At 52.4% G+C, this 20,006-nt stretch overlaps 3 protein-coding genes across 3 annotated transcripts; all 3 read left to right on the forward strand.

Annotated features, from left to right (window-relative positions):
* The first annotated feature begins 346 nt into the window (after positions 1 to 346).
* On the forward strand, positions 347 to 14,045 carry POLR1B (RNA polymerase I subunit B). The gene is made up of 15 exons (XM_066177604.1): positions 347 to 420; positions 492 to 659; positions 2,487 to 2,633; positions 3,506 to 3,638; positions 4,586 to 4,722; positions 5,191 to 5,414; positions 6,154 to 6,325; positions 7,202 to 7,373; positions 8,177 to 8,458; positions 9,031 to 9,164; positions 9,604 to 9,774; positions 10,067 to 10,223; positions 10,827 to 11,023; positions 11,421 to 11,674; positions 12,506 to 14,045. The coding sequence occupies exons 3-15, from the start codon at positions 2,514 to 2,516 to the stop codon at positions 13,383 to 13,385; spliced, it is 3,033 nt and encodes a 1,010-aa protein (XP_066033701.1). The 5' UTR covers positions 347 to 420; positions 492 to 659; positions 2,487 to 2,513; the 3' UTR covers positions 13,386 to 14,045.
* Positions 14,046 to 14,494: 449 nt separating this feature from the next.
* PTCRA (pre T cell antigen receptor alpha) lies at positions 14,495 to 17,456 on the forward strand. Its single transcript, XM_066177607.1, has 5 exons — positions 14,495 to 14,546; positions 14,689 to 15,000; positions 15,236 to 15,271; positions 15,604 to 15,741; positions 16,585 to 17,456. The coding sequence occupies exons 1-4, from the start codon at positions 14,495 to 14,497 to the stop codon at positions 15,711 to 15,713; spliced, it is 510 nt and encodes a 169-aa protein (XP_066033704.1). The 3' UTR covers positions 15,714 to 15,741; positions 16,585 to 17,456.
* On the forward strand, positions 16,219 to 19,782 carry CNPY3 (canopy FGF signaling regulator 3). The gene is made up of 6 exons (XM_066177606.1): positions 16,219 to 16,343; positions 18,011 to 18,134; positions 18,237 to 18,333; positions 18,747 to 18,869; positions 19,049 to 19,166; positions 19,299 to 19,782. Exons 1-6 carry the CDS (start codon positions 16,241 to 16,243, stop codon positions 19,502 to 19,504), a joined length of 771 nt encoding a protein of 256 aa, XP_066033703.1. The 5' UTR covers positions 16,219 to 16,240; the 3' UTR covers positions 19,505 to 19,782.
* The last annotated feature ends 224 nt before the right edge of the window (positions 19,783 to 20,006 follow it).

The following is a 20,006-nucleotide window of genomic DNA, read 5'->3' on the forward strand; positions in this document are numbered from 1 at the left end:
ATGAGGAGCGGCCGCAGGGACGGGGATCAGGATAGGGACCGGCTGCGGGGATGGGGATGGGGATGAGGATGAGGAGCGGCCGCAGGGATGGGGATGGGGATGGGGATGAGGAGCGGCCGCAGGGATGGGGATGGGGATGAGGGGCGGGCGGGGAGCGGCGCGCGCGGGGGGCGGGGCCAGGCGCGGGGCGCACGCGCGGGCGCGGCGGGAGGCGGCGCGAGCCCCGCACGCGGCGCGAGCCCCGCGCGGCGCTTCCCGTGAGGAGCCGCGCGCGCCATGGCGGGCACCGGGACGGAGCCGCGCCCGGACCCGCACCGCCTGCGGCCGCCGCGGCGCGCCGCGACCCAGCGCGACCTCACCAGCGCCCACATCGAGTCCTTCAACTACGCCGTCAGCGAGGGCGTCTATCGCGCCGTGCAGGTGCGGGGGGCGCGGCGCGGGGGGCGCGGGCCCGTCCACGCCGCCGCCGCGCTGACCCGGTGCCATTGCAGGATGTGCCCCCGGTGGAGTTCGCGCTGAAGGACACGCGGCTGGCGCTGGTGCTGGTCGGCGTGTCCATCGCCCCTCCGGCCGTGCCGGCCGGGACGGTGTGCCAGGAGAGGAGGGTGTTCCCGGCCGAGTGCCGCGGGCTCCGCAGCACCTACCGCGGCAGGATCACTGTAAGTGCCCGCACACGCGTGCCCCGGGCCCGCACAGGCATGTCTCCGCGCTGTGGGCTGGCTCAGCCCCGCACACGCGTGTCCCTGTCCCGGCCGGGACCTGGCACCCGTGCTGTGGCCAAAGGCCCCACTCCCCGGCCTCACGGGGTGTTCCGGGAGCGCTGCCCCGCCTGGGCCCTGGGGTGTTGATGATGTTGTTTTTCCCCGCACATCAAGCTTGTCGTGGTCCCGGCCCCGCTGCCCTCCTTCCCCTATCGCGTTTCTCCCTGCAAGCAGCCAGCCAGCTTGAAGACCTTGGATGGAGACCCGTGTCCTCCCAGAGAGCAGCATCATCCAGGTCTTGTTTCCGCAGGAGTCCGGGTTTCAATAGCAGCGTTGCTCCTATACAGAAGTCCACAGCTATAAATCTCTCTTGTTCACAGGTTCATGGTTTTCCTGAAGCGCTTTTGAAATTTGCCTAGAGAGGAAGCATCCCCAGCAAATATTTTCCTTTGTAGTGTAAAAGGATTGCACACTGCTGTTTTCTGTTAAAATGGTTTAGTTGTGTCTGAGCTCATTGCCTGTGTGAGGCACCTGGTGCAAGGGAATGCTTGCTTGGAATTTCTGGGTTTTTGCTTATTTTCTTTATTGTTGTTGTTTTATTTCTTTGAAGCTGGACACCTTACCGTGATAAAAGCCACTTTAAGTGCAGTACTTTATCTGAAAATGGAGTGGGGCAGTGCAGACTGTTCATAGCTGTATTCCCTGTAGGTCTTAGATTTTCCTGAGCTAGAGCTGGTTTTATTTTCCTTATCCGAATTATTTCCCATTGTCTGTCTGTTTAATTATTTTCTGAATGCTTGGAGCAGTAGTTAGTTTGCTGTGTGAAAACACATTGCCTTGTGCTGGCACAGGTTAACCTCTCCCCTTCCCTGCCCACACACAGCAGAAAGCAGTCAGTAATCATTGCCTATTTCCACCGTGCTGCTTTAGCTCCGTATCCCTCCCTGAGTACCCACTGCCCCAGGGTAAGATGTGAGCCCCACTCTGCTGAGCAGCTGTGGACCCTTAGCCATCACTAAAGCTGTAGACCAGACTGCAGCAGTCTCTGTGTAAGGCTGGCCCATGGATTTAAAGGGGACTCAGTAGCATTTCCCTTTCCCAGTAATTTCTGAGACTCAGTTTGCTCACTTTGGCTGCTCCCAGGTGTTGAACCCATGTTCTTGTACTGCAGTGCCAATGTTTCTTTCCTGCATGATGGTGGCTCTTTCAAAGCCCATTGTTCTGCATGTAAAGTTAGGATTCTTTGCTCCCACAGTCTTCCTACAGACCCACTGCCAGAATTTGTCAATAAATTTTCTTTCCTGCATGCTTTTCTTTCTTGCTTTTCATATCACTCATGGACACGCTGAGTGAAGAAAGGGAAGATCTTGTCAGGCCTGTAGTGTGGATGTCTGTTCAGTGGACACTTGCTCTCTTCTTCCCCTTCTGACTGTTACCCTCTGAGGTTTCCATTCCTATCCTGTGGCCTTTTTTATTTAGGCTGCTCTGTTGAATGGTCTGAAAGGCAAAGAAGGCCAGACCAACCTTGTTCACTCACAAAGCAGCTTCTTTACCTGACTCCAGACTTGTGTGATTTTCTTCTGCAAACCCACGTTGGCTGTTCCCCAGAGCGTAATCTCTACGCATGTATCTACTGGCTCTTTTATTGTAATTATTATTATTACCATTTTACAGTGCTACATGTCTGTTCAGCTGCTTGTGGTTGTATGAAAGGTACAGTTCATGTCGCAGGAAATATCGAAAGGGCAACTTAACTTGCTTACTGTTGGTGTTGTATCGTTTTAGGCCGACATCAGCTGGTCAGTGAATGGCATGCCACAAGGGACTATCAAACAGCCCTTGGGGTATGTTCCAATCATGGTGAGGTCCAAATTGTGCAACCTCTGTGGTTTTTCTCCACAAGACCTTATGCAGCACCATGAGGAGGAAGAGGTAATGGGGCTTTGGAGGGTCAGGAAAGTCTGTGTTTTACCTGAGCAGTCTGTCAGGTCACCTTCTCTTTGCAGGGCTTGAACATTTATATTTTGTTTCAAGTTTGACTTCCCATTTTCTCTTGATTGTTTGCGGGGGCTCGATGAAGCAGCTTGAGAAGTTTGCAGCCGTGGCTGTTCTTGAACAGAGGGATCTGTTTGCTGTCAGTACCTGCAGTGTTGGTGTAGAACCTCTCAGCTGCTACACAGTCACTGAGGGTGCTGTGAAGGAGACTCTGCAGGGAGAAAGATTTGGAGAACAGGCGTTGGAAGAGATGTTTCCATTCCCAGTTGTCTTCTGCAGCTCTTTCCCTGTCTCCCCAGTAGCATGTTAGCTGTCTGTAATTCAATACAGATTTATTTAGTGCTGCATTTTGAACTCAGAAAAAAAGAGAGAGCAAACTACAAAACAAAATCACGAAAGTAAGCCTTTATGTGACCAGAGAGAGATCTACTCTGAAAATCCCTCTGGTTTACAAACTCAAAATGAAAACTTCAGAGCACTTACTTTAAAAAGTTAATGTCTGCTCTTCAGAGATGTGACAGAGATGTCAGATCTCTGAAACATCATTCAGAGATGTTTCATTGATCACAAAGGTTTTTTCTTCCTCTAAGTTGTGGAACGTGCATCCTTTTCCTTGCACTCTGCTACACTTAGACTTCATAAGTCCCTGCTAAGGAGTGCAGCCTTTCCAAAAGCAGTGCTGAACCATGTCTTGAAATTTCCCTTTAAATGTTTGGCTTTTGTGTATAGTACAGGCATTTTTTTCTTTTACTCTCAATACCAGTTCTGGGTTTCTAAGTATATTAAAATGATTTTTCTTCTCCTGCCAGGAAATGGGAGGCTACTTCATAATCAATGGCTTAGAAAAAGTAATCAGGATGCTGATTATGCCCAGGCGAAACTTCCCCCTTGCAGTGACAAGACACAAGTGGAAAAACAGAGGCCCTGGTTTCACAGAGTATGGTAAGCTCAGCAGTTTCCTGCAGCATCCTGCTGACGACTGCTTGAGGACAGTCCTCAAACAGGAGAGACCATCTGTAGCTGAATTCTGGTAGTTTGTTTTGTTACAGTTCTCATGTAGTGTTAATGTTTTTTTTGCTGCACATAGGAATAAAGGGTAAACACACCACCATGATGGTACAAGCAAGAAGCAGGAACTTGCCTTGTGGGAGTTGTCTGATCTACCCATGGGGAGCCAGGAGGTTTTATTCCAGGCTTTGCAGGACTTGTCACCTTTTGTTCTGTGGAAGGTGTGACTAAAAGCCCACCTTCAGTACAAGTCAGTGTAATCTGCTGAGCTCATTTCACTGATTTTGTCCATATTTCATGGTGGCAGATTTAATATCCATAAGGCAGAGTAAATTAGGTTCATGGCTGCACCTTCTCTTTGTCATACAAACTCAGGTGTTGCCAGTTAGTGATTTCACTGGACCATGAGCACACACTGTAGTTCCACACTAGTTTGTTTCAAGACAGTGCCAGATTAGTTGGTCCTTTTTAGTTTTATTTTTCTTTGTCCTGCAGTGAGGAGTGTGGGGCAGGAAACGCTGCTGCAGCAGTGCCACCCAAACACAGAGATAAGAGTGCAGTTAGGAACAGCACTTGTGTGTTACTCTGTCCTGCACCTGAAGGTTACGAACAAGATAGTTGAGGCCTGGGTGTTTCTTTAAAAACTTTCTGCATCTTCCAAGCCTCTCAGCAAATGTGCTGACTGTGCTGACACACAGCTCTCTTTAGCTGAGAGCTGAGTTGAGCTGACACACTGACACTGAAGTGAGGGATCTGCCTCATGTTCTCAGCCATCAGGTACCACAGCTTCTCTCATGAATTGTCTCACACCTCCCTGGACGTGACACAGCAATGCAGCCCCTTGGTTCTGTGCAGCTCATGCTGATGTTGTGATTTTGCAGGGCTGTTGATGCACTGTGTCAAGGATGAGCATACTGCAATAAATATGAACCTTCACTACTTGGAGAATGGCTGTGTCATGGTGAATTTCATTTTTCGCAAAGAGTTGTTCTTCCTCCCCTTGGGATTTGCTCTGAAGGTGAGCAATGAACGCTTGTGTTTTTATGTTGAATAAATACAGAAGTTTTGTGAAGCATTTTTGTTTTAAGTAATGAGAAGAAGCTAATTCCACTTGGAGTATTTTCAGTCAGCCTTCTTATTCTGGTTGGAGAAAGGTCATCCAAACTGTGTATCACTAATCAAGCCCTCAGTCTGCAGCAGAGGAAGTGACTGCAAGGACAAGAGATGAAGGGAGAGTCCCACTCACGGTTTTGTGGGGTTTTTCTAGGGAATGGTCTGGATGGAGATCATTACTGGTGTATGAATATCCCCTGCATTACTCTCTCAGCATCTCAATCCCACAGCATTTTGCAGTTTTCATTGTGGAAGGGCATTTCTACAGCGCTGAAAACCTAAATCATGGGGTGCCTTAGTTCTTTAGCTGTATTTTGTAGACAGATGTTGTTATGACCTTATTTTTCTGACCTGCTAAACTTCTGTCTCTCAGGCATTAGTTAATTTCCCAGACTACCAGATTTTTGAAGAGCTGGTGAAAGGAAGGGAAGAGGACACCTTCTATGTGAACTGTGTTACTGAGATGATGAGAGCGGTGGTGGATGCCGGCTGTTTGACACAGCAGAACGTCCTGGATTACCTGGGAAAGAGCTTCAGGGTCAAACTCAACCTGCCTGAGTGGTACAGCAATGAACAGGCTGCAGATTTCATCCTGAGGTCTGTGCCTGGGTGTCATCCAGTGCCACTGTGTTGAATTTGTAGGCAGATGTGAGAATATTGTGATGATCTGTATTTTAGTGGGTTGACACGAGTACTCCCAAAACAGTTTCACAAGAGGGTGACAGTTTTTATTTAGATGGGATTTTTGTGGTGTCATTGATGAAAAACACAAAGGTTGAGGAAGAGAAGGTTAAAGCTAGCTCTGTGACTGATTGAGGATCCATGTGTTGAACAGAAATACTGCAGTTTATTATCACTTTCACACAATCTCTGTCAAGTCTGAATCATTTTTATCTTTTAAAATAGCAGAAAAGAGATGCTTTAAAATCTTATTTAAAATCCAATTTCATGAAAAAAGATAGAAAGCACTGGAAGAATTGGCTTTGAGACTGTCAGTGTGGTGGGCATTCAACTAAAAAATTCATTTTTCTGCTAAAGTAGATGTTTGCTCTTCCTCCATTTTTAGGAATTAGGTGTGGTTTTCCTTTTTTGTTTGTGCTAGACTGTTGCTCAGCCCACAGTTTTCCATACATGGCTTGGTAGCAGTGGAGATTTGGAGGTTTCTGTGGCAGGACAGTGATAGTTCTAACAGAAATATTGTGTAGTTTATGTCTGCTCGCCTTGTTAGGCTTTTTATTTAAAAAAATGGTTTCCAGTTATTTAGAAGAAACTTGAAGGACATGAGGCTAGCATGAAGAGATCATGGTGGTTGTCCTCCTTCTTTCTCTTCCTTCAGCAATTGCATCTGTATTCACCTGACCAACAGAACTGAGAAGTTCTACCTGCTCTGTATGATGACCCAGAAGCTCTATGCCTTTGCCAAAGGGGAGTGCATGGAGGATAATCCAGACAGTCTCATGAATCATGAGGTGCTTACCCCAGGACAGCTGTTCCTTATGTTCTTAAAGGTAAGGTCATGGCTCCCACATCTTTAAATTTCTTTATGGACCAGAAAGTTGGTAACATGCTTCTGACTTAAACAGGGAACTTAATACTCATCTATTCCAATTCAGTTTATAGGGATACCTCACTTCAGGATGCTGGGAGGAGAGTAGTCATGTTCAGAAGCTTGACTGTCCCACGAAATTCACTGTGGAATAGTAGTTCTCATACTTCCCTGAGTTATTACATAATTCTTTAATCTTTCTTTTCCCCTTTAGCCAGAATTTTCTTTTGCATTGTTTTGTTGAAAGACTGTGAATAAACTCTGTACTACTTGAGTGGTTTGAAAACAAACTTGGGGAAGCATTTTAGTGCTGTACAGAACAGCTACCAGGAACCAGGAAAAGTTGCTTTCCTGCCTAGCCCTTGCTGCCAGATCAGCAGGGGAATGATTCAACAGCCCCTTTTCTTTTGAATCCTAGGATCCTAAATAGTCTAAAGCATACAGTAGACACAGTGTTGTACACTGTATACAGAGTTATCCTTGTGATCAGATTATAGGTACAGTTTCTGCTTTGGGTTTTGTCAGTGCTTTATGAAATTCTGTTATTGTACTTCATTTGCCAGACTCATCACCATCCTGGGTGGAAGTGACTGCCAAGCTGTTGGGTGGGTGTTTTCCTTTTAGTTCTGTGTTGACATATACCATCAGCATCTTGATGGAATAAAGTCAGTGTTGGAAATAAGTGTGGAAAACTGTCAGTTCTTAAAAGTTGTCCATCTTGCTAACATCAGAGGAGTTCTGTAGCATGTGCAGCTGATGTGCTAGATTAGAACTGATGTTCTAATTCGAGCCTTTCCTGTCCTGTTTTAATTTTAAATCTCTCCCTTTTAAACCTTAGGAGAGGCTTGAAACCTGGCTGCAGTCTGTCAGGTTTGTTTTGGAGAAAAGAGCAGAAAAGGCAGATACCAGCCTGAATACAGACAGCCTGGTGAAGGCATTCAGCCTGGCACCAGACTTCACCAAGCCATTTGAGTATCTGCTTGCAACTGGCAACCTGCGGTCTAAAACAGGTAAATCTGCAGACTTAAGATGCCTTTCTTTCTTTTCTTCCTGTAAAACAGAACGAGGAACAATGTAAAATTGAGCTCTTAACTTGAAACAGCTGCTTGTAGGCAGACATTGTACACTGTAACTGAATTGCCAAAAGGGGTTTGAAGAAAGGGATGGTTGAGGAAAAAAGCAAGATTTGTGCACAAGCATAGGCATCGTGCATGGTATAGAACAGGTTAGTTATGAAAGCAAGGCCTCTACCCAGATGAATAGTTGAAATGAAATTTGGCATTGTCCAAAACAGTGACCATAAATTGGTTTGCTGTCCCAAAGATTATTTCTTCTTAAAAGGCGCAGTGTGAGACAAAGAAGGGGCATTTTTTAATCAGAACTGCCCCATTAGTCATGTGAGCTTAAATGGAGAGAAACTGGTTTGCTGATGTATATTCAGATTTAGCTGATGCTTCCTGAAGTGTCCTGTACGATAGTGTTGTAATGGAGTGCCCACAAGAAAATGAAATTAGGTTAAAAACTTGCAGAATTTTGGTAAAACATGCCAGCTGCAAATTCCTACTCTCTTCACCGGCAGTTACTTCCACGTATTTGTAAAAGGATCTAGATTTTAAGGAATAGCTTGGAATTTAAAGTCTCTAGGTCTCTTACAGGTCACTGAGTTGTCTGTGCACGTGCACCTCCCTTGTTGGGATGCAGTGTGAGCATCTTCAGGGGTTGTCAGTGAAAAATAAGAAACTGCCTTGCAACATCATGCTGTATTTGTTAACGGCTGGACGAGGTCCTGACCTGAATCCCCCGTGTTCCCTAGGGCTGGGCATGCTGCAGGACAGCGGTCTGTGCGTGGTGGGGGACAAGCTGAACTTCATCCGCTACCTGTCCCACTTCCGCTGCATCCACCGCGGGGCCGCCTTCTCGCAGATGAGGACCACGACTGTCCGCAAGCTGCTGCCCGAGTCCTGGGGCTTCCTGTGCCCTGTGGACACCCCTGACGGGGAGCCCTGTGGGCTCATGAACCACATGACAGCTCTCTGTGAGATCGTCACCGAGATGGCGCCCGTGACGGACATCCCGCCTTTGTTGTGTTCCCTGGGTATGTCTCACCGGCCCCGTGCTTCAGTGGGGTGTTGGCCTTTCTTGCCTCCCTGCCCTGCAGCCCTGTGCCTGGGACAGGTCCTGCACGCAGCATCGCAGCACACTGCTCAGCTGAGAAGGTGAAATCAAGTCTGAGCTGTACTCACTGGGCTGCTGCTCAGTGGTAAATAACACATTGCTTGCACAGGCACATCAGCCTGTAACATTCAGTGTCAGTCTCTCAGCTGTGTGCTGTGGTGTGAGGATCTTCACTGAAGCACAAGGAATTTCTCACAGCTCTGAGAAACTGGACTAAGTAGTAACTTTGCAATTACTTGACTTGAACTGCAGTTCAATTGTGATTACCACAAAAATGAGAATCCTTATTTCAGTCAGAAAAATGGGGAGGGGAATGACATTCTAAGTTATAAATGCTTTTTATTTTCCATTCAACCTGTCTGCGGCTTTGCCAAGAATTTTTTGACGTCTCAGAAAGTTCCTTGGTGTGAACTGAGAAGTGCAGAAATAACTTGACTGTTTTCTTTGCCTTTTTTTTCGGCTGTTCCTTCCATCAACCCCCTGTTCCCACAGGTGTCACCCCTATTGATGCAGCCCCCAGCCAGCCTTACTCAGAGTGCTACAGAGTTGTGCTGGATGGCTCCATGGTGGGCTGGGTAGAGCAGGAGTTGGCTCCCGAGATTGCACAAACCCTGCGCCGGTTCAAGGTTTGTTGTCTTCTTTGAAATGTTTCTTAGCTAAACATCTTCAGCGTGCAGTGGTCAAATATAGGAGTGTTTGGAACTTCTTAGGCTTCCATTTCCTTCTTTTTTTTTTTTTTTTTTAATCTTACCCAATAACTTGTCTTTAGCCATATATTGGAATTGGAGTGTGCTTTTCTGTTAACCTTTTTTTTTAACCCTTATGTTTTATCTGTTGGTTTATGTAGTTGCCATTTTCGAAAGAACATTTTCTTGGAAAAGATAAGACATATTCTGTCTTTCTTTTTTAGTGGAGGTTTTTCTAGAAGTATTTCCAAGAACTCTGCTCTGTAGCTTTTTGTTGGTGGCTACACCTGTGGTTGACATTTTCACTGTGTGACCAGGTGGTTGCAGTGTAGTTAAACTTGGTTTGTGTTCTTAGATTGTTATTTCTTTGCACCAACAGATAACACAAGAGAAGAGATTTCCTGCACGGGCAGAAGTTGTCCTTATCCCAAAGACAGGAAAACCCAGCCTGCATCCTGGGCTGTTCATTTTCACCAGCCCTTGCCGGATGGTGCGGCCTGTCAGGAACCTGTCCTATGGAAAGAATGAATGGATTGGGACTCTGGAACAGGTGGGGTTTGCATATTCCCATGTTACAGAGGTACCTGGCATCAAAAATGGGTTTCAAAAATATTTGTGTAAAGACCTGAGGATGAGGCTTGTGTTGAAGAGCTAGAATAGGTGATAGAAGGGGGTTTTTCACTCTTGCAAATTGATTTCTGGTAAATGTCGCAGCTGGACTGGAGAGCTCGTTTTGAGATCAGAACAGAAATAGACAGAAAGCCATTGGAAACAGCTTTGTTTTGTTCTCTTCCCTTTAAAAGAAGGCAGTGAGCAAGCATTATCTAATTTGATGTTTGCAGATCTTCATGAACGTGGCCACGCTGGAGTCAGAGGTGGTGCCTGGGGTGACCACCCACCAGGAGCTCTTCCCTCACAGCATTTTGAGCGTGGTGGCCAATCTCATTCCCTTCTCCGACCACAACCAAAGTCCACGGAACATGTACCAGTGCCAGATGGGTAAGTGCTGTAGTACCCAATGCTGCAAAACCCTGGGCAAGGGGATTAACACCTCAGTAACACCTCTAGTATATTGAATTTATAGTGACAGTATTATCAGAAAGATGTCCTTAAAACACTACCTCTTTCTCATACTTTTCTGCAAGTAGCAATATGACTGTTCAAAATTTGATTCCCTTGCCAGGATGTTGATGCTGCAGAAGCAAAAGCTTTTTGGCCTGGAAATATGTAACATGGGCCTTTACTCTGAGAAACACTGGGGGGAAGACACACGTACATCCCCCCCAAATCAACAAAATAAAACAAAAAAAGCCCATAGTATGCAAGTAAGCAAAACCAGAAACACCATACCAACCTTAGTGGGGATTTTGAAATTGAAGAAAAGAAAACAAATCTGCCAAAAAGAAAACAAAATTAGATGTCGTCCTTATGAAATGTTGTCAAAGGAATTGAGCATTGTGCTTCATAGAAAAATTATGGCCAGGCTTAGGTCAATTATTAAATGCCAACGGGTTTAAAATGATAATCCCTCTAAATTTATAAGTATTTCCAGCTTTTTTGTTAACAAGAGGCACAAAGGAATAAATCCAAGTTTCCCTCCAGGAAAGCAGACCATGGGGTTCCCTGTGTACAACTACAAGGATCGCTCCGATAACAAGCTGTACCACCTGCACACCCCCCAGAGCCCTCTGGTGAGGCCCAGCATGTATGACTATTATGGGATGGACAGCTATCCCGTTGGCACCAACTCCATCGTGGCTGTCATCTCCTACAGTGGCTATGACATGGAAGATGCAATGGTAAGCCACCAGAAGGAGGAAATCCTGCTGTCCTGTGAAGGAGTTTGTGTGGGGGACTGGGAGTAGGGGTGATACTCAGCGGGGAAGAGCCTGCTTTCTGCCTCTGCTGGTCCTCACACTTCTTGGGCAGATTCAGCAGCACAGAGGTTGTGTTGTTACGGCAGGCAGTGCTGGAGGTGCTGGGAGTAGAGCAGAGCTTTGTTTGTCCAAGGCAGTTGCCTTCCAGCTTTGAAAAATATAGGGGTTATGTGAGGCTTGAGGTTTTGGAATGGTGACTTACAGGGAGGCTTCAAAAAAGGCAATGTTCCCATTTTGATCTGATGCTTACCTTTGTCAACGTTTTCTTTCTTTTATGTTACCAGCAAGTCTTTTACAGGCTTTTGTTTCTCCTTTCTAGATTGTAAATAAATCTTCCTGGCAGAGAGGATTTGCTTATGGAAGTGTTATCAAGGTGGAGAGCATTGACCTTTCCCTTAAAGCCAGCAAGGCAGGCGATAATTTAGTATTTGGCATCAGGCCTAGCGATCCAAACGCTGGGGAGAAGCTGGATGCTGATGGACTGCCTTTTGTTGGGTCTATCCTGCAGCCTGGGGACCCCTTCTACAGCTTCATGAACCTCAACACAGGGGAGACCTTCACTGCGTACTACCCGTAAGTACAGCCTGTGGCTCCTGGCTCTGCTCACCCCGTGGGGAGAGCAGTTGGCCCTTCCCCTGCAGATATTCCCTTTTCTCCTCACATAACAGTGTCCATGGTGTGGCAGAGAGCATGAGGTTCGTGCTGTAGGGGGTTCCCAGGCATGTATCACATCTTTTCTCTAAGCCAGTGTGTGCTGCAGAGCTAGCTTCTCCCAGGAGGATATTATTTTGGTGATTTGCCTTGGCTGGTTGTATGTGGACATGATAATAGTTCAGCCTGCAGCAAACCCCTCTGGCACATGGAATATCAGGCTGAGGGCTCATTTGGAGAATGAGTGCCTGAACAGGACACTTTTTGTCAAAGCTCACACTTGGCCTTCCCTTTCTGCTCTGAACCTCCCTCTCTATTGAAGAACTGAATTGGGTTCTTTATTTTGGGATCCCATCAGCATGATGTGAATTTATTGGTGGCAGGGAGAGGGGTTTCTGCCTTAACACAATGGAAATGGCAGTGGGATGCAGTTTATCAGGTGCAAAGTGTGATACAGATGAATCAGGTTGAAATTATCCTTATTTTAAGTCATGGGTGGCACATTACCTGATCACCTGGAAGTGGTATCTGAATGGCACTTGGAAGATGCCTTTTTATTCCTTCCTTGCCCTAATTCTTAAATAGCCTTAAGTTCTTTCACTGCTGAGTAGTACTTTGAAGAATGGTGGTGTTTCTCATCTGTCCAAAGGCATTTTATAAGTGGTTTAGGTTTTTTGCTTCATCTTCCTTTTGAAACTACAAATTACTAGCAAACCTGACACCTTTGCTATGATTGTTGCTCCACCTGCACAGAAGTAAGGAAGTGGGCATTGTGGACAACGTTAGGCTGTGCAGCAACGACCGTGGCACTGGGAAGTTGAAGAAAGCTTGCATCACTGTGAGGGTTCCCCGAAATCCCACTATTGGAGACAAATTCGCCAGCCGCCATGGACAGAAAGGAATCCTGAGCCAGCTCTGGCCCGTGGAGGACATGCCCTTCACAGAGAACGGGATGGTTCCGGACATCCTCTTCAACCCTCACGGCTTTCCCTCCCGCATGACCATCGGGATGTTAATTGAGAGCATGGCGGGGAAGTCAGCGGCCCTGCACGGGGTCTCCTACGACGCCACTCCCTTCACCTTCAGCGAGAAGAAGTCTGCTCTGAAGTACTTCGGCGAGACCCTAGCGAGCGCGGGTTACAACTACTTTGGGACGGAGAAGATGTACAGTGGCATCAGCGGGGTGGAGCTGGAGGCAGAGATCTTCGTGGGGGTGGTGTACTACCAGCGCCTGCGCCACATGGTCTCCGACAAGTTCCAGGTGAGGACCACGGGGCCCCGGGACGCCGTCACCAACCAGCCCGTCAAGGGGAGGAACGTGGAAGGCGGGATCCGCTTTGGGGAGATGGAGCGGGACGCGCTGCTGGCCCACGGCACGTCCTTCCTGCTGCAGGACCGCCTGTTCAACTGCTCCGACGGCTCCGTGGCCTACGTGTGCACCAGCTGCGGCAGCATGGCGTCCCCTGTGCTGGAGAAACTGTCCCACTCCTCCCTCACCAGCAGCAGGAGGTATTCCTGCTCCATCTGCAGCCAGGTGGATGCCATCGAGGTTGTCCCTGTGCCCCACGTCTTCCGCTACTTTGTGGCTGAGCTGGCAGCCATGAACATAAAAACAAAGCTGAATGTGGAGTAGCTTGCTCCTTGGCATGGTCACAGTTGGAGGGAGGAGGCACTTACCAAGTCTTGTCCTTGTCCCTGAGTTTCAGGTATTAAGTCAGTGCTCAGGTTCTTCAGAAGAATTCGAGATTAATTTTATGTTTGTATTGCGACAGGGTGGTTGCCAAGCTGTGAGGCAAGGAAAGATGGCTCTGTTTGTTTGTTTGGACTTCTAAAGGATCACCAGCTATTGAGATGTGCATGAAAATCAGGCAATATTGCTGCTCTGCCCAAGCTCCTGGGTTGAGAGTGATGGGGTTCTTTGAAAGAAACTGCAGGTATGAAGAGGTCATAAAGCAGCATGAAGTGAATGCTGGAAATTACAAAAGAATACATAATTTTGGGTTTTTTTCAAGAAAAGTCTTTGAAAAACGTATGCCTTAATGATGACTTTGTGTTAAAGTTATTGTACGTGTTTTGTTTTTCTTTATTGCAATACATGTGCCTTAAATCATAAAGAAGGTGGCACAGAGTTCTGCTGTGTGAAGTCAACAGCCTTGACTGCAAGTACCCAAGGTTGCCCTGCCAGGTGTGTCCTGGAAGTGTTCGGTGTCACCAAGCCGAGCCCTGCTGCGGTTTGGGGTTTGTTTTGGTGCGTTTAGCTGAAGGAGAATAAAGCAGAGGCATTTCCAGCCTGGCTCGTGCATGTGCAACATGGATATTGTAGGACTGGAGCTCGTCCTCCCCCTAAGTCCCCAGCAGCTGCCACCCCGCCCTGTCCCGGGCGTCCTCCGTTCCCCTCTGCCCGCCCCGGCCACCGCGGGGCAGAGCGTGTCTCCCGGGCGCAGCCGTTCCCTGCGGGCCCGGAGTTCTCGTGTAGTTTATTCTTGAGGTATAAAGAGCGGCGCCGTGCTGGGGCGGGGGTGTCCCCGGGGGCGAGGCGGTTCCCGGCGGTTCCCGCCCGGTCCGCGGCCCCCCCGGGCCGGGCCTCGCCCCGCGGCGCCGCCGGCAAGGAGCGGCGGGGCGGAGCGGGGCCGTACCAGCGGCGGGGGAGCGCCGCGCCAGCCGCGGCCCCGCAGCCCCGGCGGTGGGCGGCGCAGCTGGAGCTGCGCTGAGCCCTCGGCGGCCCCGTGCGCTGCAGCTGCCATGGAGCTGCTCCGGGTGCTGCTGGCTGCCGCGCTGCTCCCGCTCCTGCCCCGTGAGTACCCCCGGGACAGACCCAGGAGGCGGAAAGGCCGGGTGTCGAACAGCCGGGATGCAAAGGCTGCGCTCCGCCGAGCTGGCAGCCGTACTGGGTGGGATGTGAGGGAAGCAGCGCCCCTAAACCTTGTCTCCCTCAGCTGGCAGGGCAGCTGTGCCGCTGCCTACGCTGACCCAGCCACTGAGCATGGTGCTGGCTGGGCAGCGCCGGCAGCTGGTGGTGTGCGTGGTGAGCGACCTGGCCCCCAGCTCTGGCCACGCTGTCTGGATCTCCGGTGGGAATGGTAGCATCCTGCAGTCCTTTGCCTATGGGGCCTCCCAGGAGGATGGCGGCACCGTCTGCTCCGTCTCCCTCCTTTCCAGTGACCCCCCCCGCGAGAGAGAACTTTCCTGCCATGTGGGCGCCAACAGGACCTCCCCGTCCCACAGCTCCAGCCCCATCCGCATCACGGGTATGACCCTGCTGCCACCCGTGCCTGCCTTGGCCGCTGCTGCCCAGCCTCGTGGGTGCACTGGCGGCCCCTGAGGAGGGAGGCGGGCAGGGCCTCTGGGGCCAGCAGGGCGCAGGTGTCAGGCCCGAGGGGCAAACGTTGCTGTCCCGATCACAGGAAGGGGTTTGTGGCCAGCCCTGCCGTGCACCTGCTGCTGGGCTGCCAGCGTCCCCCCAGCTGCTCTTTCATCCCACAGGCAACGAGGAGGCGGCAGAGCTGTGCAGCACAGCTGGTGAGTCTCTGGCCCCTGCCTGCTGGGAATGTCAGTTGCCAGGGAGAAAGCCCTGGCAGTGACTTGGCTGGGGCTGTGTGGTGGTTGGGATGGGTTTTCCCCACAGTCTTGTGGGACTGGGGAAGAGGGAGGGAAGTTTCACTTTGGTGGGAAGAATGGGGAACTGGGTCAGAGGCAGCCTGCCCTCAGGAACAGCATGAGGGTGACATGAGGTGTCTCTGGGATGAGTAAGGATCCCAAGTCGGCCCAAACGTGGCCCCATGGCAGGCCTGGAGAGGACATGGGGGCAGTGGGGTGTCCGTGGCAGGCACCACCTCACCATTCCATTGCAGTGTCACCGGCCCCTGCCTTGGCAGCCCTGCTTATGGCTGTCCGTGTGGTGCTGCTGAAGGTCTTGCTCTCTGATGCTGTCTTCACCTCCATCCTTCTCGCCAAGAGCTGAGGGCATGGGCAACTGCCATGCCCGAAGGGTAAGTCCCCCTGGTTTGGTGTAGGGGTGCGGAAGTCACTGGAAATACTCTGGAGATTGGAGAGAGGACCCCCAAATGGAGGAGGGGGGAAGACCCAGTGTTGGTTCGGGGGGTACAGGGTGGGAATCCTGGTTTGGGCGGACGAGAGAGAGGGGCTGACAGGTTTCTGTGGGTGGCAGGGCCCCGGGATGACCCGGAGGGCGGGAAGGGGCCCCATCGGGGCGGGAAGGTTCCAGAATTGCGGGGGCAGGAGGGCCGCGTTGGGCTCCGCGGGGACCCCGGGGACGGCCGCGGCCGCGTGCGCGCCTTTCCCACGTGGGCGCTCGGCGGGCCCGCCCGGGGGCGGTGCCACGGGGGCCGCGCCCCGCCGGGATTGGCTGGCGGCGGCCGGCGGGGATTGGACACGCGGGTCACGCGCGCCTCCGGCATTGGCCGGCGCGGCGGGGTCGCCGTGGTAACCGGGCGTGGCGGGGCGGGAGCGCGCCCCGGAAGCGGTGTCATGGCGGCGGCGGCGGGGGCAGCGGTGCTGATGCTGCTGATGGCGGCGGCGCCGGCGGGGGGCGACGACTCGGACTGGGTGCGACTGCCCAGCAAGTGCGAGGGTAAGCGGGGCCTCGGGGACCGGGGTGATCGGCCGCCGCCCGCGGTCTGCTCGGGCCGGGGATTGCTGGTGCGGGGCTGCGCCCCCGCGGGCTGCCCCTGTGCCCGCCTCCCGCCCGCGGGCACCGCTGTTCCCGGCAGTCGCTCGGTCGCCTGTCGGTTCGTAGCTGGGACTGCCCGTGTGTGCTGCTGACAGTTGGGTCTCCGTGATGCTTCCTATCTGAGCATCCCTTTGGTTCACAGGCAATCCGGGGTAGGTCGTGACGGACATTTGCTGCCTGGTGCGGTTTCCTCTGTCTGCTGTGCAAGCGTATGTGGAGCTGGACAGCAGAGAGAAAATAATGAAAAATAGGGAGTTCTTTACAAAGCTTTCCCTGCCCGGGAGGCAGCTCTGGAGATGCTGATGTCCGGGTTCTGCTGTGGCACCAGCGTAAGCTCAGAGAAGCAGCAGAGCAAGCACTGACCACACTCTGCTCCTCTTCCTGCCCAGGCTTGGAACCTGTGGCAGTGCACAGCAAAAGCTGCAGGAAGGATCTGGATAACTGGACTCAGCAGTGAGAACTCCTGGCATGTGTGGGGACACGGCAGCAGGTGTGGTTTGGAGGGGGACAGCCTTGAGGTCTGAGTTCCAAGGGGCTGCAGGAAGGAACTATCATCCCACCTGAGAAAGGGCCACGGTCGCCCCCAGCCCCTGGTGCCAGCAGAGAAAGGATTGTGCAGGAGGTGTGCACAGGGCTTCTCAACGTGTCTGGGAGCTCCGAGGAAGCCACCTCACTCTCCTCCTGCCTGGGGCGTCTTTCAGCTCACAGAATTGCCTGGGAGAAGACAGTGGCTCATTGCTGACAGACCTTTCCTGCTGGAGCTTGGCCCTTTCTCCTAAAGTGGAGCTCGAAGAAGGGGTGACTCCTGACAAACGGGATCCCACAGCACTGGACAAAGCTTTCTCCAGCCTCCTGAGACCCTGTTTCTGGGGGAGGAATGGCCACACCATGCCTGGCTTCCATCCTTCCACATTCCCACTTGTAAAGCCCTGGGATATTCTTCCTGCTGTCTGTTTTTATAGCTCTGTTGGGCTCTTTTTACAGAAGAAATAAAGCGCTTTTTTTTTTAGTTTTATAAAAATAACCATGCACTGTGTTCTAAATCTGTTGATGATACGGTCTCTGCTGCAGGCAGAGCCCCGGGTTGTGTTGCTGGAGCTCACAGCCAGCACCTTTGTCACCCAGCCCTGCCAGCTGCTCAGTCCCCAGCACAGCCCCAGTGTCCCCAGAGCACAGAACCAGTACCAGGTGGTGGCTCACTCTGAGCCACCCTGGGCTTGCATTGTGAAAAGAGCCCTTGCTCTTCCAAAAGGAAGAGAGCAGCTTGTGGCAGGGAGATGGAGGCTTTGGGGGGAAAGCTGCAGCCTGTGTGACTTCCCAGCTGTGCACAGCAGCTGGTTTACACTGAAATATTGGTTTGGGTGCTCCTGCTTCATGTGTTCTCCATTGGAAGCAGGTGAGCCATTCCTGGTTATTTCTTTGGATGGCCAAGATGTGTTTTGTGCTGACAGCAGCTTTGGTGTGCCCAGTTCCAGGGGCTGGTTCTTGCTGCTGTCCCAGCTGCTCTGTCACTCTGCCTGTCAGAACAGTGACACCCCTAAGCCGTGTGTGTTCTCTCCTTCCCACAGTGTGCAAGTACGTGGCCGTGGAGCTGAAATCCGCCTTCGAGGAGACGGGCAGGACCAAGGAGGTGATCGACACCAAGTACGGCTTCCTGGACGGGAAGGGCTCTGCTGTCAAGTACACACAGTCGTAAGTGGGGGTGGGACGGGAGTCTCCCGATGCTGTCGCTGCCCCCAGGGCGTTGGGAGGCTCACCCCGTGCCCTGGTGAGCCCCTCCTCCTCTCCGTGCAGGGACATCCGGCTCATTGAGGTGACAGAGAACATCTGCAAGCGGCTGTTGGATTACAACCTGCACAAGGAGAGGAGCGGCAGTAACAGATTCGCAAAGGTCAGGGCTGTTCCTCCTGTTCCTGCTCTCCCTCCTCATGGGCCGTGACTCACCCATCCCTGCACTGCCAGAGTGACAATCCAGGTTCATTCTTCCCATCCGCTGGATCCCCTGCTAGTGCCTGGCGTGCGAGGCCACGCTGCCCCCAGTCAGAAGTGGGGTGCTGTCTGTGCTGGCTGTGGGCTGGCGTGGAGGGAACCAGGGGCTGTCGTCCCCTTGGCTTTGGGACCAGGTTTGCAGAGGGGGACTCGCTGCCCCTTGAACTCCCCCCTGGTGACGCTGGTGCCCCAGGATCTGGCATGCATGTTCCTGCACGGCTGGGCAGGGCTGTGTGGCTGACACTGGGAGGAGGGAGTGGGAGCCCTGCAGGAGGATCACCACCTCACCAGGCAGTGCTGCTCCCTCCCTCACAGGGCATGTCAGAGACGTTCGAGACCCTGCACAATCTGGTGCACAAGGGTGTCAAGGTGGTGATGGACATTCCCTACGAGCTGTGGAACGAGACCTCCGCTGAGGTGGCTGACCTCAAAAAGCAGGTACCCCGCTCCTGGGATTGGCCCTCAGGGGCTGCTCTGACCTTGGAGGCTGGAGTGGAGGGGGAGAGCATCCAGGGGTACACTGCAGGGTGTTGGCAGGACCTGTGGCAGGAGGCTGATCCTGGTCCTGCCACATGCACCAGCACGTGTCTGGAGCTGGGCTCTCCCCTCTGCCCTAGTGCGATGTGCTGGTAGAGGAGTATGAAGATGTGATCGAAGACTGGTACAGGCACCACCAGACGGAGGACCTCTCCCAGTTTCTCTGTGCCAATCACGTGCTAAAAGGAAAGGACACAAGTAAGTCTTGGCTGCTGCCTGGGGCTGAAATGATGCAGGAATGCCTGGGAGGGCAGGGAAGCCTGCTAAAGCATGGGGAGCCCTGCCTCTCCATCAGAGCCCCCTCTGCCCCTCTTGTCCTCTTTTCCCTAGGCTGCCTGGCAGAGAAGTGGACTGGCAAGAAGGGTGATTTGGCAAGCGTAGGGGAGAAGCAGAGCAAAAAAAAGAGCGGGAAGAAGAAGAAAAAGGGCCAGAAGGATGAGCGTGAGGGAGCTGCCAGCCTTCCGGACACAGGGGAGGCCCTGGAGGGGGTCCAGGAGCAGGCTCCGCTCACCCACAGCCCAGCTGATGAGCTGTAGGCACGCAGCTCCTGCCCCCGGGGCCGCCCGCTCCGGGGTTTCACCCCGCTGTGCCTATGGGTACCAAAGGAAAAGGGACTTGTGACCCGGGGGAGACCGGAGCGCCTGGCCCCGCCTCGCCAGCCCGGGTGCCATCCCGCGATTCGGTGTCACAGAGCCGCGGACCCAGCCCTGCCGCATCCCTGCCGGGGGCTCCAGCTCCGGGACGCCGCGAGCGCTGCCCCGCCGCCGGCTGCTCGCACGCCGCCGGGACTGTAAATAAAGACGTTTTCCCCAGAGCCGCCGCCGCCACTGCCGGCCCTGCTTCTGCTGCTGCTGCTGCTGCTGCTGCTGCTGCTGGGTGCGGGCCCGGCGCTGCCCGGCGAGGGGCGGCCGGTGAGGGGCGGCCCGGCCCGGGCCCTGACCCCGCCGCAAAGGTCGGGGCCGTGAGGGGCGCGGCGCGAGCGCTGCCGGGCGGCGCTGATTGGCGGGGCCGCGGCCAGGGGGGCGTGGCCCGACCGGG

Source organism: Chamaea fasciata, unplaced genomic scaffold (genome assembly GCF_029207755.1).
Source record: "Chamaea fasciata isolate MVZ Bird 193981 ecotype frontalis unplaced genomic scaffold, bChaFas1.0.hap1 SCAF_3, whole genome shotgun sequence".
Lineage (NCBI taxonomy): Eukaryota > Metazoa > Chordata > Aves > Passeriformes > Sylviidae > Chamaea > Chamaea fasciata.

Coding starts and splice junctions, on each gene's coding strand:
- POLR1B (XM_066177604.1), top strand. CDS start 2,514: ATGCCACAAGGGACTATCAAACAGCCCTTGGGGTATGTTCCAATCATG. Junction 8,459..9,030: donor GCCTTTGTTGTGTTCCCTGG/GTATGTCTCACC, acceptor CTGTTCCCACAG/GTGTCACCCCTATTGATGCA. Junction 9,165..9,603: donor AAACCCTGCGCCGGTTCAAG/GTTTGTTGTCTT, acceptor TTGCACCAACAG/ATAACACAAGAGAAGAGATT.
- PTCRA (XM_066177607.1), top strand. CDS start 14,495: ATGGAGCTGCTCCGGGTGCTGCTGGCTGCCGCGCTGCTCCCGCTCCTG. Junction 14,547..14,688: donor GCTGCTCCCGCTCCTGCCCC/GTGAGTACCCCC, acceptor TGTCTCCCTCAG/CTGGCAGGGCAGCTGTGCCG. Junction 15,001..15,235: donor CAGCCCCATCCGCATCACGG/GTATGACCCTGC, acceptor TTCATCCCACAG/GCAACGAGGAGGCGGCAGAG.
- CNPY3 (XM_066177606.1), top strand. CDS start 16,241: ATGGCGGCGGCGGCGGGGGCAGCGGTGCTGATGCTGCTGATGGCGGCG. Junction 18,135..18,236: donor GCTGTCAAGTACACACAGTC/GTAAGTGGGGGT, acceptor CTCTCCGTGCAG/GGACATCCGGCTCATTGAGG. Junction 19,167..19,298: donor GCTAAAAGGAAAGGACACAA/GTAAGTCTTGGC, acceptor TCTTTTCCCTAG/GCTGCCTGGCAGAGAAGTGG.